Below are 22,231 nucleotides of genomic sequence, written 5' to 3'. Positions count from 1 at the left end.
TCTTTGAACAAAATGGACTGTATTGATACAGGGCCTGTACATGGGGGGTGGCGGGGGGCATATATCTTGCCCATCTTCATCTTTGCTACAACTGACAAGCCTTAGGACTAAAGCCCGAAATATAATTTCAATGAGGGTTAGAGATAGTCACAGCGACTTGCGGGCGGTTGGTTTAATGAGGTGAGTCGTGTGGAAATGCAATCATTCACGTTGCATATTGCTGACCAATAACTGGAAGTGGACTATGGGAGGGCTTGTGGGACACGGACGAGTTCGGCTAAGGACCCTGCACACTGCAGCCATCGAAGACAAATGCGGTGCTTGATTTGGTCCCAAACTTTCCATTTTGACTGCAAATTAGAAGTATAGCAAAGCCTTTAGTCTAGACATGCCAGACCGACAGATTGTCTTTCATTAAATCACGCATCGTGGATGTTCATATTGATCATTCATAATGATTTATGAAGTGTCAATGGATTTGAAGCCCCTTTTCAGAAACAGAACATGCGAACATGAATGTAGGCTAATAATTGCTAATGAATAGGTCATGTAGAACCAAATGATACTTATAGGGCATGGGATATTACGAGATGAATTTTGCAGAGTTCTAAGGTGCTCATTTATGCTCCTTAGTCCAAGAACCGCAGCTGGAGAGGAGTCCTCTGTGGCAGTGGATGGTTAAATCTGTCAGACGCGAAGAGGGTTGAACATCGATCTATGCTGTAAACCGTCTTATAAAGGAAGGGACTAGAATAGTTTACTCATGAATAAAAGATCAATGGGAGGCTCGCAGGACGGGGAAATGTCAGGGCAGATGGAAAAGATAGAGGAAGGACGGATGGAGAGGATGTGGGCCTATTGTTTGTGTGTCGCAACGTGAAGCAGCAGTCAGAGTGCATTTCATATTTTCTTCTGTGATGAAGTATTTCCATTAGCCGACACGAGGAGATTAGCAGTAGAGGATGTAGGATGTAGGTGTGATGGGACTTTGACTGCATTTTTGGCGTACATACTGACTAGGCTTAGTTAATTTCTAAAGTGCTATTGGTTGGAGTATTGTAGAATATATAGTGAGAGTCAATTTGTATTCTATTCATACAGACGTTTGGTTCCATTTATATCCTTCCTTGAAAGTTTAAAAAAAATTCATTCCATCTATAGAACAGAGAAACAATTATTGATTATGTAATAGGTCATTAATAAGTCATTGTCTGAAATAATAATTTTAAGTTTTTAATGATCATAGACGAAAGATAGGCTACTATAAATATTCTTGGTGTTTTCCAGTGTTCAAATAAATATATTAATAGATATCAACCGTTTTCCCCATGGGATTCCTTGGCAGCGTCTCCTCTACTCTCTTTCCATACCGTCCAACAGGACTTGACCTATCTCCGGACTCGGAGCGCCTTTGATGTAGGATGTATGGTTCTCGTCAGCGTTAAATTAATTCAATAAGGAAACCACGGTGCCAAATACACGAATGATCAGAAATGTCCGCATTGAAGTGTCGACATCCACGGACCGCCCGCCTCTCTCGGCCCCCTTATTATTATACAACTTCCGACATCTTGTCTTTCCCTTCTCTCTCTTCGTTTGATCGCGCCGTCCACTCTTTGCCCTTCCTGTGATCAGCTCTGCGGAACGACCTCTAGTTAAAATGGACGAGGTGTAGCATCTGTACTCGAGCTCGGTGGTGTAGACTACAATAGTACACTTTCACTTTCTGTTTCATATTCCTGAGGGCACCGCATGATACAGTAGGGAGAATGGCAGTGTTCCAGGATTTTCACAGTAAAAACTGTCAACGTTTAGCTCCAATCCCTCGATACAGTCAATTTCATGTAGAACCTGTTTTGTATATGATTTAGTTGACCTGCCAATTAGCAGATCCAGATGATGTGCTTCCAATATCATTGAGGACTTTTACCTTGCAAAACTGTAAGTTCCCCCTTTGGTCTCTGAGACACAGCCTTGCAAGGTTGTTGGTTCAATCCTCAGCACCTCCTTAAAGGTGTAGAGTCTAGCATAGGTAGCCTTGAGATAGATACCCACCCCCTGTCTGCTCCCCCAATGGTCTTGAATGAGTCTGCAAACGAAGAAAAAATGTAAACATTTGAACACATTTTAAAGTAAATGTGATTGGTTAAAATATTTACACATTACTAATGTAGTCAAAATTGTGCAAATAATACAATTAATTGTACAATTAATAATACATGATTAATTGTAAAGAATATAAATCTTGGATAATTAGATTTTTCTAGTTTGGCTGCATTTCTGTCAAGAAAAGGATTTAATTAATTTGACTAAACTATTTAAATGGGTAAGTGTCTTGGTTTTCTACTCCGGAATTAAATGTATGGTGATTAATACATGTACCTGTGATTATGCATTCTACACACCTGGGACTCAGACTTTGTTATCAAGCTTCATGTGAGCATGTCATGGACATTGACTGAAGTCTGAAAGAAGTTGGGACCTCATCCTCTAAATTATTGCATCTTTAGATTTCCCATATGGCAGGATATAATGGCCATGTTGTCTTTTCATGTTTTTGTATACTTTGTTAATTTATCATGATTAAGAAAAAGGCGCCTCTTGTCAGCCTAACTGACAAAGCCTATAGCTGATAGCTATAGCCAACCATAAGTCCATTACGTAGTAAAGTTGCCGAGATATACGCAAGGTAAACGAAAGACCACCTGCATGATTTGACTACCTTCCAAAGCCTTTCACTGGAGGATTTTTAAGTGCTTAATTACATCTGAGGTTTGCAACTGCCTTTAGATCAAGCATGGGTTGTATTTGTATTTTAAGTACTGTAATCAGGGCACACTTGAAAATGAGAATGTCACTCAATGTGTTTTTTCCCCGAAATAAGTACTGTTGCTGATAGATGGATTGATTGATATGTTCTAATAAAAAAATCCACACATCCACAGCACCGTGTTACGCAGTTCCCCTGTTGATGCATGTCTGAAAAACCATACGCCTTCTTATTCATAAAAACATAATTGGAGCAGCATGCTTCACATGAGTTGTAACCCATGAGGGTCCGGGGTATACCTTCTGCTTTCGTCTCGAGGGTCATCCATTAATCATACCCGCGGACTAGGTCTTTGATTCCGCCACGAGCGGCTCTTGGTTCTCAGTGCCCACGGGAGCTGCAAGATCTCTGTGCAAGCACGTGCGTTTGTTATAAGAACCACATTCTGCAGGAAGCCCCCTTGACAGTCACTTTCTGTGCACAGTGAATAGCCTGAAGTGTGTGTGGTAGGTGACTAGTTTCATAAACACTCCCCAAAGACAACGCCTTTTGTAAAGCATGTGTAGTGTTTGGATGGTTGCGGGATAGTTCAGTGGCTTGGGTGTTGGGGACAGGGTTTGATTCCCAAAGTCCACTGCCTACCCGTTGGCATTCTCGCACAAGATGCCATTTCCTCTACTTTACCTGGAGGCCTACCTTTATTCACTGCAAGTCATTTTGAATAAATTCTATCCTATCTTCCCTGCGACAAACACGCACACGCAGCCTCTCCCTCTCAATGAAGATTATAGAGCGAAGCGCGATACAAGCAGAAAAAGATAGAGCCTGTGTGTGTGTGTGTGTGTGTGTGTGTGTGTGTGTGTGTGTGTGTGTGTGTGTGTGTTCGGTGCCTGTGTGTGAGTGAGTGAGTAAGGGATCGAGTGAGTGAGTGAGAAGTGATCGATGTAAGTAATTGAGTGATTGGGCGAGTAAAAAGGTTTGTCTTCTCAATCCCTTGGATCATTCAGTCTCTCGGCATCAAACAATAGTCCATCTTAACAGAATATTAAAGGTCCCATGGCATGACAATTTCACTTTATGAGGTTTTCTGACCTTAATATGAGTTCCCCTAGCCTGCCTATGGTCCCCCGGTAGCTAGAAATTGCGTGCACTTGCTATCCTGCTCAGCCTTTGAAAAAAACAAAGCTCAGACGCACCGTTTTGGAATTTTTCCCCGGATGTCGTCATACTGGGAAATGTTACCTCCCCTTTCTCTGCTTTGCCCAATGAGCTACGACAGTGTGAGTGCTACATGTGTGCAGTGGCGGGCCATACTATTAGGCAAACCAGGCATTTGCCTGGAGCCCCGGGCCCCATAGAAGGTTTTTGGGGCCCCCAAAATGCCCCAATGCATATATCTTTTCCCCATATTTATTATTTTTATGAAAATCAATTCCCAATAGTAGCATCGGGATGTCTAATTACTCATGTTTTGACGATCTTTCCGTGTGCACCCCCCTTCAGTCTGCACTACATGGACTATCCCATGTTACGCGCATCACGCTCATCATGCGTATGCGGATGATGTCAAATTCAAAACAGTAAGCGGTAAGAGAGAGAGAGAGAAATCGAGTGAGACATAAATCGAGTGAAACATGAAGCGATCGTATGAAAGCGGGTCACATAAAAAGAAGAAGAAAGACCAAAGGCAGGACTTTCTTTCAAAGCTGCCAAAGCTATCCAGCTTTTTTACAGCCACCGCAGTGGCAGCGGGACCGTCGGCGGATCAAGAGCAGCCGTCAACGTCGTTTGCTGTCACGTTACTGCTCCTTTCATTCCAAGTGGCTCTGGCTCAGCCAGCAGCGATGCTAATGACGTGTGTCAACAAACTGACGGAGATGATGCACAACTGGTAGTGAATATTTCTCACTCTCCTTCTTCCACTTCGGTTATTGAAATTGATGACAATAACGATAACAATGACTGCGAGACACATATTCTTGTGGATGACCCAGCACTCTGGCCCAAGCTGCTGTGTCTTGGGCAGGTGCACAAGTATTCTTGTGGATGACACAGCACTCTTGCCCAAGGGCCGCAGATTCACAAAAGCATACTATTACATAGTAATGAAAAATGGTGAGAGGGTGAACAGGTCTTGGTTAGTCTACAGTGAAAGTGCAGACCGTGTTTTTTGCTTTTGTTGTTGCCTTTTTGGAAAACAAGAACAACTGAGTGAGGAAGGATTTAAAGACTGGAATAACCTTGCAATGCATCTAATCAACCATGAAAGGTCTGAAGAGGACAGGAAAAATACTGATGGCTGGAAGCAGCTATCAGTAGGTTTCCAGTAGTGGTTTCCAGTAGGTCACAGCAGATAGCTGCTGTGACCTACTGGAAACCCTCAGGTAAATGATGACATAAGGTTCACAGTCAGTGTAATGTGTCAACATAACTAATCTTATTGTTTTGTATGTTATTCTCAATCTGTAAATAGATAATTCACATTTGCATGAAAGAAGGATAGTGACTTTTGTTCATCCCTTGTATGGAGTATCTCATTATGCGATATAAGGTACATTAGAGCGGTAGATGCAGGGGCCCCCAAATGACTGTTTGCCTGGAGCCCCCAAAGGGCTAAGTTCGCCACTGCATGTGTGTGTGTGTGTGTGTGTGTGTGAATACACACACTGTAACGCAAGTGCTGTACACTTCTTTGTTATTTGGATAACCGTTCTGCTGTTGGTGTTATGGCGCATAACATTATCTCACCCATGGTTGGGGAAAGGAACTTTGGCTTTGACTCCTTTAAGTACATAAACCGCGACATGGAGGAGAAAGGGATTGATGCCTGCGATTGTCTCCCACTGGAGCCCCGCTGCCGAGGTACCACCGCCACGGGGCACCAGCGCCTCGGGGCGGTGGTGCCTCAGCGCTGCTTGCTGCCCGCTGCTTGCTGCCGAGGCGGTGGTGTCTCGCCGCTGCCCGCTGCCGAAGCGGTGGTCCCTCGGTAGCGGGCAGCGAGGCTCTGGCGGGAGACAATCGCGGTCAACAATCGAGGGCAACAATCCATTTCTCCTCCATGTCGCATTTCAGTCTACTTCAGATTGATGGACGTGGAAGAACCAGAGACGTCGGAGAAACCAACGCAGTCGTTTGAGATTTATTATATCGTCTGAAGGCGCACACAGCTTTTGGCCATGGTAATATATACTATATGATATAGATATCCAGTGGCGATTTTGGTTTGGAAACTCTGGTGGGGCCCATGCAGGAAAATATTATAACGCAATCCAGAAATACCACATATTACTACCATCACAACAAAAACAGTAGCAAGTGACAGAGGGGACCAAAATTGCAGCTGAATAATGCCATCACTCAAACACGAATCTGACGACATATATTAGGCTATTATAGCAATAGCACCACCAAATGGCAGCGTTCAAGATCTCACAATATCAAAACTCAAGAACACAACAACGTGGCAACAATAAAAAAAACACAACGGCGCACACCCTTTACACAGCAGTCAATATACAAAGCCACCACTCACAATATACCAAAAGAATAAGAAGTATGGTTTAAGTTGTATTAAGTTTGCAGGCCACCATACTGTACAATTAACAATGAATCTAGCCTGATAGAGTGGTTGCCTATTCAGACCTGGATAATCCTGGGTGGAAATTTAAGTTTGGGCTAAGATGGTAATTACCTGTGCTTTAAGGACAGTGCTGTCTGGTCTCCTTTGTGTGGCTGAGGTGAAACACAAGCATTTTTTTCCGCTTGAACCACTCCTGGTTGAACGATCTATTCTTGTCCTTTCCCTCTTGAATAATGATTAAATCCGTCGGGCGATGTGGTCCCAAACGTTTTATCTCCAACTTCTGTTCAAGTGCTAAATCTCACATGAGACAGATACTCAACACGATTCATCATTTAATGAATGAAACGTCCATTTGTTGTTATTTACTGTAACAGTAACTGTAACTGTAACCAGTGGCGGTTTTAGGCACGGGCGAACCGGGCAGCCGCCCGGGGCGGCATATTTGTGGGGGGCGGCAAATCACATGGGGGGCGCCACGAGCAGTATAAAAAAAAAATGCGCTGCGTAGCGGTTATCAATGAAGTACGACATAACCCCCCCCCCGTCAACAATCGCTTTCCCCCCCCCCCGTAATTGTAATTCCCCCCCCCGGTAATAACATTAGGGCACGTGGGCTTGAATGTGATGCTGCCCATTAGGCCATCGAACCCACCAGTAATCATCACCCACGCAGCTCAATTGGGACAATGTTCTGTATGCATCCTCAGATAATGATGGTTAATGCAGCCATGTTTTGTACCATTACACATCTTCGTTGCCCTCTAATCGCCAATGCCTTCCCATGGCAACAGCGGTGTCTTGGAGGAGCGTCTCTCAGCAAACAGAGAGGTGATCAATGAGATCTCTTAAAAAACAAAAACACGAGTCAAATCCTCAATTAGAGGCCTTATTAGGACATTGTGACTGCCTTCCTTAATGGATGTCCTCATTAAGTTACATTGAGTCACCACACAGACCTTTTTAGGTCATAAAACCCCAAAACATCACGCATTGACTACTGTAACTCCCTTCTCTTTGGTCTGCCCCTCAAGTCCATCCGTAAACTGCAACTGGTCCAGAACTCTGCCGCCCGCATCATCACCAGAACACCCACCATTAATCACATCACTCCTGTCCTTCAGCAGCTTCACTGGCTCCCGGTCAAAACACGCATCAACTTCAAGATGCTGCTCCTCACCGTTAAGGCCCTCCACAACCTCGCTCCACCATACATATACTCCTACACACCAACACACCCACCCGCTCTCTCCGGTCTTCCTCTTCCATTCAGCTCACCGTGCCACCCGCCCGCCTGGTTACCATGGGTTCCAAGGCCTTCAGCCGATCTGCCCCCCACCTCTGGAACGCCCTCCCACCTGACATCCGTAATTCTGACACCCTTTCCACTTTCAAGTCACAGCTAAAAACACATCTCTTTAAACTGGCATATTCCGTCGAATCATTGTCTATCACCCATTTCAACCCACCTGTGTAATTGTTTAAATGTGTCTTGTTCTGGTTTTTTATTATTGTTTTTTTTTGTTATTTTTAACTCTGCCCTGTAAGGTGACCTTTGGTGCTCTGGAAGGCACCCTCAAATAAAATGAATCATTATTTATTATTAAAACAAATCCGATCTGTGTAATTTAGATGTGAAGAATCTGCTCTCCAGACGAAAGACTTTGTGACGTTTTGACTCGAAAGTGATCAACCGATCCAGCACAGACGAGAGCTTATCTATGTGGGCTCCTGCTTACAGGAGTGGTGACCTTAAAGGTCTTGACGAGACTTGACCTTTGTTTTTTTCTTCTTGAACGAATCACAGAGCTCTGACAGGAAATCTCTCTACAATACTCTATGCTCCTTAATTTCAAGTGGAGCAGTCTAGTGAAGCTCCTCCCAAACTATCTCAGTCTTGGTTTAAATAAATAAGCAGGACATCCTATGCACTGTACACACCGGTAAAACATGCTAACCAATACAGTAGGGAATAACAACACAGCGTTTACAGTGCTACTATTGTTGTGTTGTTCTGTGTAAAAAACAGAGCACGGAGAAGATGGAACTCCTCCATCTTATGAAATCACACTGCTGGAACGAGTGGTGCCTGTGCGCATGTGCGTGTGCACGTGTGCAGTTTCGCAGCCTGTAGCCGTTTTCTGGTCTCCCATTATAGCATAGGTGTTGTGGCTTAATTTGTGTGTGTACATGAAAACAGAGGGTGTGTACAGAGTGGTGCGTTGTACAGCAACCCAACGGACTGGGAGCCCTGGGGGGGTATTCTCCTTTATCTATAGGAGGAGCTCCAAGTGAGAGAGAAGCTTGTTTGTTGTGTATGCACTGCATCACAACAACAGCATCTCTCTGCCTTTCCCTCTCTCTCTCTGTGTTTGGATTTGTAACCATATACGTTACTACTGGGGGTTCAACCCGTATTAGTTTGTTAGTTTTTGTTGATAAGGCATCCTTGATAAGGATCTAAACCTCAATAACAAGAGAATGTGACATAGGAATTTTAACATTATGCACAAAAGATATTGTATTAATCTCAGATGGGCATTCAGGAATGTGCTTATGAATTAATGTACTTTATTCTTATTATTTCATCTAGCCCATAGCTTTTCACCAAAGTGACAGAGCAGATGCAAATATGAATAGTTGTCATGGAGGAGCAGGTCAGTGTAAGGGCATCTTGCTCAATGATGGCAGGCTGCGAAGATTGGGGATGGAACCTAGAACTTTTCTGCTAGGGGTCAAATATTATACTATCCTGGCCTCGATATCCCTTTTTTCATCATAAAATAACATTATCACAAATGTAAAAACAATTTCATTGATTTTCTGTCCATAACGGTTTGTAGGAAATTCAATAAGTCAAGGAAGACACCTAAAGGTTATCCTCTCAAAAATGGTGGATAGAGGTTGGACATTTCCTGTCATCCTCCCATAGTCAAAATCCTATTCTATCAAAATTCCCGCCACAAAGGGACCTCACCAAAGTCTCTCCAGTTGACTGTTGAGGACATAAGTGAGTGTTATTTTCTACTATTCAATTTATATCAATCTTTACTTCTTGTTTAGTGATCGTCATTTTAATGAAAATAAACATATATTATAGCTCACGAAATCTCAGAGCTTTCTATACAGCTTTGATAAGGTAGTCCATTTCCAGTAGGTACATTTCCAACCTGTAGCACGGTTAGCAGAGGTTGGATTGGATCATCAATATTTGATTGGCGGGGTCAGGGAGCGACTACTAGCTATCCCCAGCAGTGGTATAGCAGTCCCCAGCAGTGTTATGGTTGGCTTGAATGTCAGGCCTGCCCATTCTGACTTTGTTACTATTTAGAAGAGAGAAGATTGGATGGATTTGACGCTGCTGTTGTACGGGACATGCCTGCTGATGGAAACACTTCCTGCGGGGAACATCTGTAGCTCTGCGTGTTGTCACAAACAGTTTCACACACAATGTAACACACACACAAATCACTTTCCCACACATACACACCCACACAAAACAAAAACATCTTCAAAAACATGCAGGCTCTATTATACTCTCTATTTTACATACCAACACACAGATACACATAACTGTTTTACATAAATATATGCTCACCGCTAATCACAAATTACCACACTAAACAAACAAACATGCAGACATTCTCTTCCACTGACAAACGTTGTTTGTGTGAGGCCACATGGGAGGAAAGCTGGAAAAACAAAGGAATAGTCAGACATGGTCCAGGCCCTCCAGGGTCCAGACCCTCCAAGGTCTGGGTCCCCAACAAGGTTGTCCTTAGCCTGCAAGTTATTCTCCATTCTGAATGGTTTAGGGACACTCTGGTTCACATAGACACTCATCCTGCAATGTCTCTTTCCTGCATAGTTTGTTGTCCCTATATACTCCCAGCGTGCCATGTCTTTCTCTGTCCTGCATGGTTTGGTGACACCTAGTGTGTCCCCACATACTCCTAGCCTGCCTTCTTCTCTTTATCCTGCATGGTTTAGAGATACAGCCCGGTCCACATTGACTCGCCTGCCCTGTTATGTATTTTACTGTTACCGTTTAACTGTACAAAAGCCGCTGGGAGTCTGATTACAAAATATAATCAACGTATATGTGTGTGTGTGTGTGTGTGTGTGTGTGTGTGTGTGTGTGTGTGTGTGTGTGTGTGTGTGTGTGTGTGTGTGTGTGTGTGTGTGTGTGTGTGTGTGTGTGTGTGTGTGTGTGTGTGTGTGTGTGCCTGGTTGACCTCTGAAATGCAAATATCAACCTTACCAGATATTTGTTATTTCAACTTCTGAGCCAAAATTTAACAATTAGATTTTTTGCAACATATGTCCATGAAGTGTTTTGACAGCGTGAAAAACATTCTGCAGAAGTAAGAAAATGTATCCCGATAGGATTGGGTGGGGGGAGATGCTCAAGTAAAATAATTACTTAGCTGATTCAAACGAATATGTGTTTGGATTAGAGATCTACATATCAAAGCTCCTTCTTTTGATGATATGAAATATTTGAGTGCATCCTACATTCGGATGTCGCCACTTGTAAGCCTATTTGTCTACCGAGACATCAGCAGATAACACCAAAAAAAGACATATTCACCAAAAAACTGTGGAATATTTGACGCAAAGGATGTCACGACGAATTAGCCCACGGGGATTAATAATTAAAGTATATCTTCTTCACTGTTATTCCATGTGGCTTTGAGACTATACGCAGCAACGCACGTGTCATAGCCTACCTTATTTAAGACCGCACGCCCAGTCGCCTACTAGTCGTGACCATACGTCGTCTAGGACAGACTTGCACAATGAGCAGCTTGGAAACTGTACTCCCGTCCTGTTAATGATAATTGAATCTCGATAGGGTCTGCAGCTTTTTGTCCCCCTCAAACTCTCGCGCCGCCCTCATCGCATCGCACCTTGGTTGGGTCGAGTCCCGTCTCTCTCCCCATGACGTGCGTGTAGTTGGGACACTTGCTTGCCGCTAGAATGGTGCACTTCGTCTTGGCGAGAATCAATGACCTGTTTCGCTTCAATTAATCAATTGAGCTCTCGGAGCTGAACAAAATAGAGTTTATTTTTGGGGCTATTTCATTCCTCGACGGATTTGATATTCCCACGGCCCAAGGAGAACACGATGCCCATCTGGAGAAGTTCTGCGCCGAAGTGGATATCCGCTCTGTTCCGCTTCTGTCTCTGGCTCCAGTGGTTGGCGATGTTGGAGAAGGTGAGTCTCTCACCATATAAAGCAGCCTATATCATTTGATTCTGGCATAATTCAATATATATTCAATATTTTATTTGCGAGCACACATAGCACGCTTATGGTGTTTTTTTCTTCTTCTGAAGGCTAGGCTATAGGTAAAGGGTTATAATTCCAAATAAAGTTGTAAAAAATAAAGTAGTGTATTTGCTATCATTCAATTCCTCCTCCCTGTGTTTCTTAAGTGTTGACGTCACTCAGGGTTATTTTTGAATTGTCAATGCAATTGACATTTTTGAAACAGAGGTTACTTAGGCTATGCACTGACCGTCATTATTCTACATAATGTTGAGTTTCCAGGTTATTTCTGAGAATTTGGCTAGATGAGGAAGGCATGAGTGTCATTAATAGTATTTATTAGTTATTTATATTTACTCATCAAAGACTTGGAGCTGGTATCATGCCAATCGAGACACACACACAAACAGTATTGATTCATTAAGCTCCATTTTCTTCTTAAACCCTCCTCCTTCTCCTCCCATCAAGGCATCTGATGCCCGTGTGTTGTCCTTATCTTCTGTATTAGCCGTGTTCAACAATGCTTCCATTATCGACCCCCTAATCACACACAAAAACACACACACACACACACACACACACACACACACACACACACACACACACACACACACACACACACACACACACACACACACACACACACACACACACAAAAACACACTGCCTTTGCATTCATCAACCCATCCCCTATTGACACCTATTGACTCGTGTCAGGATTCAGAGGACCTCATAACATCCAGTGCAGTGAAAGGGGAGGGAAAGTGACAAAACAGGTGATTACACAATCAGACGCCTGTCCGTTAAACCTCATCCCGGAAGTTTACCCTTTCTTCTGTGCATTTCACCGCGTTATCTCCCGGTTATTGATGGCCTGTTCATACAGCAGAGTCCAGGCCCGGGTTGAATTTAAAATCCAATTACCGCTGGTATAATCTGTGTCCGTATGGCAGAGGGATAGCATGTACCTGTGTGTCCGTTGACAAGAGAACAGATTGTGCGAGATCTCTTTCGTTAGTAATTACCGTGACCAGCCTGCGAGGGCTAAAACGGTTAGGGCTGACAACTTGTGCCAAAAACACATTTATGCTGCACCTGTGCAGCATAATTGTGTCTGGAACACCATGAAAAGACTGGAGAATAGGCTCCTTGTTCCAAAAATCGACTTCATTATCCTAAATTCGCCATTAAAGGGAATACTTGTGTATCCTAAATTCACCTAGTCTCAAATAACCCACTCTGTTAAATCTATGAATTCCCATGTATAACAATTTTCTGGAATCGCACAATGATCCAGACTTATCGGCTGCGGATAGGAATGTTTTCTTCACTACAAATACCCACCTAAAGTCTGACACAAAACCATTCAAAACATGTGTTTGTGGTTGTGTGGTTGTTGAGGTCGTCACCACCACTTGATTTAGCAGCTCAGAGTTTATCAGTGGGAAGGAGATGGAGCCTGAAGCACACAAAGGGTTCCTGAGAGCCAGGAAATTTCCTGCGATAGGGGGGAGAGAGAGAGAGAGAGAGAGAGAGAGAGAGAGAGAGAGAGAGAGAGAGAGAGAGAGAGAGAGAGAGAGACATCTATAGATATAGAGAGTGAGCAAGAGAGAGACAGGCTAGAGTGAGAGGCATAGCGAGCCAAAGAGCGAGAGGAGCCTTTATCTGTGCTCTCTAGAGGCACTACTAAGCAGACATCTAGATGCAAAGGTGAGCTATTGGACGACAGGGTTAAGCTGGGGTACTAGACCGAGTCGCTGATACCAGAAGAGGGAGAGTCAGAGACAGATTGGCATCTGTTTTGTATTCAAATTAAACTCTTACGTCCCTTTATCTTCTTGCCATTTCCATAATTCATAACAAAGTCCTTAATATATGGTAAATTCAATCCTTTACTGTTTAACGGATAGTACGGCATAGTGCAGTGGTTGGGTTGTTTGACTCCCAACTGAAAAGTTGTGTGTTCGAACCCAATTGTCCTCAGTCAAGCCAAGGTCTAGGTGCATTGGAGAAGGACAATAAAGACTTAAAATTAAACATCACAGAAAGTCTTGTTGGTTGAAAGCATTTATTCTAAATAGTAAATAGTATAATGAAGTCAGAAAAAAACACATTTTTGGATTCACCTTTACTTAAGCGATATCTCCCAGCAGGCCTATGGAGTCTCAGTGCTGCAGAAGGTTAAAAATTAGAGTTGGAGATAAATTTACAGTTACATTTAGGGCATTTAGCAGACGCTTTTATCCAAAGCAACTTACAATAAGTACATTTGTCACAAGAAGTGCATCAATATATCGCTTTCGGTACAGGGTTGCAAGTACAACAATCGCTAGGCTAACCAATTCCCCGTGTTACAGCAATGATACCAGCTACTGCAGTTACTACACAGTTAAGTACTATAATACAATACAATACAATACAACACAACACAATACAGTGTACAATGGTGGCCAGAAGGGGGAGGGTGGCTATGCAGTGTCGAGATGGACTCTGAACAGGTGAGTCTTGAGTCTTTTTCGGAAGATAGTGAGCGACTCTGCGGTCCTGAGAGCGGCAGGGAGCTCGTTCCACCACTGAGGTCCCAAAACCGAGAAAAGTTGTGACTTTGCTGAAATGGCTTTGCTAGCTCTTAGCGATGGCGGTACCAGACGTCCAGCTGAGGTAGTTGAGCGGAGGGATCGAGCTGGGGTGTGTGGCTTTAGCAATGCTTGGAGGTAGGCAGGGGCAGTTCCATCGACTGCCTTGTATGCCAGTACCATCGTCTTAAATTTGATGCGAGCTGATACAGGGAGCCAGTGGAGGTCCCGGAAGAGGGGGGTCACATGGGAGGACTTCGGTAGGTTGGACACGAGGCGCGCTGCCGCATTCTGGATGCGCTGCAAAGGTTTAATTGCAGACGCAGGAAGTCCAGCCAGGAGTGAGTTGCAGTAGTCGAGGCGGGAGATGACCAGTGATTGGACTAGAAGCTGAGCTGCTTCCCTTGTAAGGAAGGGCCGGATTCTGCGGATGTTGTGAAGTGCAAATCTGCAGGATCGGGCCACCGCAGTGATGTTTGCGGTGCAGCATAACTGATTGTCCAATACCACACCGAGGTTTCTGGTAGTTGGAGGAGGAGATACAGTGATGTTCTCAACGGTGAACAGTAGGTCCATGTGTGGGCATGGAGATAGATCAACCTTGGCCTGCAGGAACACACATGACAGATTAGTCAAGGACACGAGGAGTGGGTCATATAAGACCCCAACCAGCCCTTCACGGCTGTTACACGGCAGTTACATGCTAGTACATGGCCGTTACTTGCCTTGTACACAGCTTTGAGTGGTTCAATCGCGAGAGACAGGGATGGGAGTCATTTGGTAGCCAGTGTTTGAAAATGCTCCCCCTCACACAATCAGATATGACTAGGATTCCATCTCAAGGATAAATCTATTTGACTATAGAAATTGGATTATAGAAACCCATTAGTCAATTTGTATAAAAGTCAGAATGACTAATGAATAAATTATATGAAAGGGTGTGCTGTAGTATAGTGTGTTTTCATGTGTTGTATAAATCCTAAACCTCCTCCTTCTCTTTTTCCTCATGACCCTCCTCTACCTCTTCCTCCCTATCCCTCTACTCATCCTCCTCCCCCTCTCTCTCCGGATCCTTCTCCTCTACATTCCTCTTCCTCCCTATGATTCTCCCCTCCTGTTTCTCCTCCTCCTCCTCCTCCTCCTCCTCCTCCTCCTCCTCCTCCTCCTCCTCCTCCACCTTCTCCTCTTCCATCGCCTCCTCCTCCTCCCCCTCTCTCTCCTGATCCTTCTCCTCCATATTCCTCTTCCTCCCTATGATTCTCCCCTCCTGATTCTCCTCCTCCTCCTCCTCCTCCTTCTCCTCCTCCTCCTCCTCCATCTCCTCCTCCTCCTCCTCCAGGCGGAGGCCATCCACCCAGACTGTGCCCTAGTGGTGCAGCTCGTCAAGGCCAAGGAGAACTGCATCTGGGCTCGCCGTCAGGAGGCACGCAACCGCACCTCTGCATCAGGTGAGAGTGCCTTTGTGCATGTGTTCATGTGTTCATCCTGCCTCACTGTCCATACATGTATAGGCTTCAGTCAGGGTTTCCACCGTCTTCCTTCATTCAGTCAACCTAGATGTATGCATTGAAGCCATATATCTTTAAGCAATGGCATTTTAGGCATGTGGGCATTTTAGCCTTGGAAAACACTTTTTTCGGGACATTTTCTATCAATACTTGTTTTCGGAACACTGTTTATCCACACTTGAACAGTCTTTCCCCGTTTCACTTCATGCCTTCTCTCTTGCACATGTCCAGGCAACTTTAGGCAGTCGCCTATATCCATGCATTTCCCTGGCTACACCACACGTGAGACTGGTGTTTTCATCCACTTGGAAGAAAGAACCTGTTTTAGACAGAAGTAAACTAATAGCACTGCATCAGTGCGCCCTGAAACGATAAGCATTAGGGGCCACAGTCTCCCTGAAAGACCACCTGCGGCTGAGACCATGGTGAACAAACACAGGGTCATTTTCTTCAGCGAAGCTTCTTCTCTCGATTCAATGCTCTGTTAAAACCTGTTAAACACATAGATCCCACACCCACCTTCAACAAGATGATTGTTTACCGGCTGGCACTGACATCTGAGAAAAAGACACTGGGCCCATTCAGGCATAGGGGGCTGCTGAAACAAATGCTCTCACTTCCACTGCACCTGAGCTGGGCTCACCTGGGCAGGCATAACCCCTTCCAGAGAAGGGATGGAGACTCGACTTGATTACCGTCTGTTAAACACCTTCGATTCACATCTAGAGCGGCCATGTGTGAGTCGGAACCCAGGAGGGATGGAGTGATGAGAGATTGAGAGGACAGGGAGGACAGATGGAGGGATGGACGAGATGAAAGAATGAATGAAACGATGGAGGGATGCCGAGATGGAGAGAATGCGATAAAAGATTAAGAATTAGCAAATTAACAAATTCATAAGGGTGAACAAATGGCGGGATGGATAGACGTAGAGGTGATGTAACGAAGGTAAGAGAGAGATGGAGAGGATGCCAAGGTGGACTGATAGAGGGATGGAGGGAGAGAGAGATATGTGATAAAGGATGATGGATAATGGGCAGAGAGATGGATGAATGGAAAGATGAGCGATGGATTGATAAAGAGATGATGAATGAACAGAGGGAGGGAAGGACTTTAGGTGCGAGTCCATCTGTTGTGTTCAATGACAGCTGGTGCTGTTGGCCCTCACAGCCCAGACACACACGTAACAAACCATATGCGCACACATCAACACAATATGGTTGACAGTTTACAGAATACAATTTAAACACACATGCACAAACACACACAGACACACAGGCCCTAACAGAATGCTTTCAGACAAATGGGTGGAAGAATGATTACATTAGAGGTTGAGAAATTATTGCTGGTTATGAAGCCTCCTATGAATATCGAGGATGGGCCCAGAGGACACATTTTAGCATAATTAGGAATCATATTCACTCAATGATTCAAGCAGGAATCCGTGCAGAAGGAGAGAGAGAACAGACAAAAGACTAGAAAGAACACAGACGGTCCTCAAGTCCTCTGCTTCATCTTTAGGAGGCTCCTTCATTGATCGGGAGGAAGGAGAAGCTGAGTATATATCTTGACCAATAAGGTGTGTAAAAGCAATTTAAGGAAGACAAATCTACTTAAACACTGAGCTGAGGTATTGGGGGCTCGATTGGTGAACGGTAAACGGACTGCATTTATCTCGTGTTTTTCATGCCCCATGTGGCCCCTTGATTATATTGGCTTTTTGTTATTGCCTTCTGGGGCTAAGGTTAGTTAAAGACCTGAGCGCCATGAACACTGACAATATAACGCATCCGATACAGATGGATAGACGATAGTGAGATAGCTTTTTGATAATTGTTCAAGAGATCATAAAAGTGGAAATGGATTTTAACTTGCCTCTACAACAGATCATCTTATCTTTCCATCATCCATCATCATTCACATCCCTCACATATACATTTCTCTGACCTTACCTCACAACTAATATCCTTTACTTCAAAACATTACGGAAAATAAGTTAATATATAGTCAAATATTTTTGATTGCTATTGTCAAAAATAGTGGCCAATTATCTAAAAGGAAATATTTTGATCCCAAGTATCCCAAGTCTATCTGTAGGCATTAGGATAAGACGCCTTACCCTACACCTGCTCCTAAACAACATGAGTCTACAAATTCATGATTCTTTTTTAAAAACATCATAGCCACAGCCGCCCTTTTGGGTCTGCCAGGTGCCGAGTTCCTTTACCTCACTCGTTCTCTAATACAAGTAGGCCGTCGTTCAAGTGGACCTCGGGCAGTTATGTGCCAACCTTTGGTCACTACCTTATAGTTGTCCTTTTTTGGAGCGGTAGCTCTACAGAGCTCAATGGCCGTTGGGGTTTGGGTTTGGGAGTGTGGGTAGATGGAGGTGGGGGTGAGGGAATGAGCAAGCCAACAGCAATGTTTATGCGGCTAAATATTTAAAACAACCCCCTTTGTTTTTCCTGTGTTCTATCAGTGGGTTCCAAATAACTCCCTGTCTGTATCTCTGGATGTAAACCAAGGAATCGTACTGTATATATGCACCTTCATAACGATTATACTGACCTATTCAACTGTCAAGGTTCTTGTCTGTGTGTATGGACTGGAAGCTGAGTATTTTACAATCGTTTTATTTTGGTGTGCAAAAGTAATGTGTGAAGAAGTTGTCTTCATCATCTTAGTCAAATTGTGTATAAGAAGATTATTATATTATAAATCAATTCGTAAGTTAAACCCTCATCTTTGTGCCCTCTGATCCTCTCCCCTTCTTCTGGACAACACTCTCTACATCTCCCATACCATAATTTCGTCCGATCAGAGGGGGGATTATATTATATCGTCGTATATCACAAGACCGATTTAGCCTCAATATGGCAAACAACGTTAGCGCCGTCTCTGCCAGCTATACCCCCTCGGGGGAGAGTGGAGATCCAGAGGCAGACGGCCTAATTGATCTATAGGACATATCAAACACTCCACTATTAAGCGTTCTATTGGTCCATCTGGGTCGAGTTTCCCCCTCAGGGGGGGGGGCACAGCTCGCTATAGCCCCCATGTGAGTCAAGGATGAATGTGTTAAACACAAGGGGGTTATTGATCGTCCTATCAGGATCAGATTCGATATGCGTCGGACATGGTGAGCCATGTTGCTCTCCCGCTGAGGAGCTGAGTTGGGTCATGGAGTAGAGACGTTAAGCAACTACAGCTCCTGACGCATTTAGTGATGTAGTCAAAGCACATGCTTTCATCCAAAGCGAGGGATGCTGAGATTAATCAAGGCATCCAATCAAAATTTCAGTAGCTACAGAAATTTTGAGTGCTGCAGAAACCATCTCTAGTTGAAACTAGAGCAGCTGATCGTAGGGGAACAGAAGCTCTATATGTTGTTTTGTTCTATTTTTTTTATCATCAAGAAGAGGCCGGATACGACGGCCCCAGTTCAGTCCAAGAAGTCGCACGCCTCCTCAAAGACGTAAACAGAATACTTTAAAATGAAATATTGTTTTGTTCTGTTTTTGAGTGGCACCGCAGGGACTTTGGATCTAAAGAACTGGCTTTGTGTTTTTGTGTGTGTGTGTGTGTGTGTGTGTGTGTGCGTGCGTGCGTGCGTGCGTGCGTGCGTGCGTGCGTGCGTGCGTGCGTGCGTGCGTGCGTGCGTGTCTTTTATGTAAACAGAAAGCACCCGTGTGTCTGAATCTTTGAGTGAATCTGTGTGTGAGTGCATGTACAAGTGTGTACATCAGCAACTCACATGTGTGTGTGTGTGTGTGTGTGTGTCTGTGTGTGTGTGTGTGTGTGTTTATTGTATACCTGTTGTAGAACATTACATAAGCCTCCACCAGCGTCCCCTCCCCCAATCACTCCTACCACCACCACAACCCTAGAGACCAGATAACCTCATCTTCCTCACAGACAGCTCCTGGGATGCCAGACTCGACTCAGCCCGCTGTGTTCCCTACCAAGGATCCATAAAGCCAACTAGAAAGCAGCTCCTTTTGACAATTACACTGACTGCTGGCAGTAAGCCTGACTGAGAGCATGTCATTACCGCATATTGAAGGCAATTACACCAGCCACCTCCAAACCCCCTCTTTCCTGCCCCCCTGAAAACGTCTGGTAACAATAGCCCCAGACGATGAACGGTTTTAAACCCATTCAGAATGGCATGCTTTTGAAGTGTGATTGGCCATCATCATCACTGTGGATCATTAGAACGCCATCTGCAGAGGAATATTTGTTAGTACCTTCCAAGATCTGGGGCACGGGACGAAAATAGAGTTCAAACTACATGGGGGGCATTCGGTGGTTGTGGGGTTCCTGGATTTGTGGGGCTGGGTTAGGGGCTACCGCAACGTCACGCCGGCAGTCCCGGGACCCTGGACATCGTGGGCCAGAAGGTGTGTTCCATTATGAATGATATGGGGCTGAAGGCTCTTTGATGTGCCGAGCGCTGAGGCAGCGGCGAGAGACCTTGGGGCTCTCTCTCCCTCTCGCGCTCAATGGCTGGCAGGCTCGTTCGCCCACATCCCCCCTTATCATCTGGAGACGCGTGGGCTGTGATTGGCTCGGCTGGCGAGAGAGGGTGCGAGAGCGATAGAGAGTGGGAGCGAGGTTCTCTACCAAGGACAGACTGCGGTATGACTGGAGGGACAAGAGCATAAGCGAATCAAGTGCCCCTTTATCTGTACAGATCTCTTCATCTGAAGGTGTTTTAATGATGGGCTCTGTTTGTGTTTAATGAAAGATAAGTTGGATGTATGTAGAACAGAAAGGGGATTTTACAAGTGCAAGTGGAAAATAGAGGTCTCCAACATATTGATTATTTCACTGATTTTCTTGGTCTTCCAATTGCTGGTTATCCAGAAGCTGATGCTAGAGTTTATTATAACCTTATTTTTAGGGTTTTATCCTTGTATTGTAGAGACAGGAAGGCATGGGAGAGAACGGGGAAGACATGCAACAGCGGGCCAGAATCGAACCCTGGTCGCTGGACCTTAATGGTACCCGCTCTACGCAGTGAACCACCTGGGCTCCCCCTGCTGCTAGGGTTTTAACAGATGATAGGAAGCAGACAGTGCTAAGATCACTGCACTGTCTTCCTGTTCGCCAGAGTAGTAGTTTACAGTAGTTCACAAAGCATGCAATATGGTTAAGGACCAAACTCGTGGTCTGCTTGTGTGTTATACTGACCGTCCGTATGAATGCTGCCGTATATATAGACTTTCATTGCTTGCCTGTCTCACTGCCTGTCTATCTCCTTGTCAACCTGTCATGCAGCCTTCCTGTCTGACCATCTTCCTGTCTGTCTCTTCGTGGTGCTCCAGGCTGTCAGACAAAGTGGGATGACATAAGGTGCTGGCGGGGGGCTCCGGTGGGCCAGGTGGTCCGCGTCTCCTGCGCCAACGTCTCCCAGATGTTCGCCAACAACGAAGGTAGCGCACTCACACCCACATCTTCACTGTAATTACTCACCTCACATCTGGACTGAAAAGCCCTGATCTCACATCCAGACTTTAATGCCATCATCTCACACCTGGACTGTGAAGACCTCGTCTCACATCTGGACAGTCAAAGGCCTGATCTCACATCTGGACTGTAAAGGCATCATCTCACATCTGGACTGTAAATCCCTCATCTCACATCTGGACTGTAAAGCTCTCATCAAACATGGTCTGTAAAGCCATCATCACACACATCTGGACTGTAAAGCCCTCGTCTCACATCTGGCTGTCCAGGCTCACATCTGACCTCATATCTGGGCTCATCTTTAATGGCCTAGATCAGCGGTCCCCAACCCCCGGTCCGCGGACCGGTACCGGACCGTGGGTCATTTGGTACCGGTCCGCAGAGAAAGATTATTTATTTATTTTAATTTTTTTTTTTGTTTTTTTTATTCACTTCGCAATACTGTCACTCTTTTACATGCCATAAGTCTATATGCAGTTGTTAGATTGCATATAACATGTTTGCATTTTTGGCAACCTCTGCAACTTTTCGGAGAATCATACCGGTCCTTGATGCTGAAAAGGTTGGGGACCCCTGGCCTAGATGATCAACAAGGATTAAAAGTAGATGTTCTGTATAATAGTTTATCCAGATGTTCTACTTATAATAACTTAGAGGACATTACATTGTTTTTTTTGTGGTTTGTGCTAATGCTACTATACTTTCTAGAAACTATGGAACAATCTGAAATAAAATATGGAACAATCATTCCATTAAAGTTAAAGTTTCAACTAGCTCTTAGCTTGAAAAAAACTGGATTCATCTAAAGTCAACGCTGATAGATAATGATTTAAATAATGTTATCAGTAAAATTACATCCTATAACCGATATATTCTACAAATAAAAAAGGCTGGCCTTTCTACCGTTCTCCTTGTTTCCAAGAACCGTACTATCGACGCTCCCAAAACCCCTCCCACTCATGCCACCCAGCCAGATAAGCTATGCTATGCTAGTTTGTGTCTCACAGTTGCACAGCCAGAAAGAGTGGCCAGAACATTGGTATTGTGTCTTTTAAA

The 22,231-nt window shown here is 44.5% G+C and overlaps 1 protein-coding gene across 1 annotated transcript in view; it reads left to right on the top strand.

The window, feature by feature from the left end:
* Positions 1-11,076: 11,076 nt before the first annotated feature.
* Positions 11,077-22,231, top strand: part of ghrhrb (growth hormone releasing hormone receptor b) — a 26,120-nt gene continuing 14,965 nt past the window's right edge. Inside the window, exons 1-3 of the mRNA XM_030373215.1 lie at positions 11,077-11,568; positions 15,538-15,646; positions 21,034-21,141. Coding sequence (XP_030229075.1) covers positions 11,479-11,568; positions 15,538-15,646; positions 21,034-21,141 — 307 coding nt within the window. The 5' untranslated portion in view covers positions 11,077-11,478. The remainder of the gene's footprint in view (positions 11,569-15,537; positions 15,647-21,033; positions 21,142-22,231) is intronic.

This window comes from Gadus morhua, chromosome 12 (assembly GCF_902167405.1).
Source record: "Gadus morhua chromosome 12, gadMor3.0, whole genome shotgun sequence".
In the NCBI taxonomy this organism is placed as follows: Eukaryota; Metazoa; Chordata; class Actinopteri; order Gadiformes; family Gadidae; genus Gadus; species Gadus morhua.
Note: the sequence above shows the minus strand (reverse complement) of the source record. Positions and strands in the feature narration are given on the sequence as shown.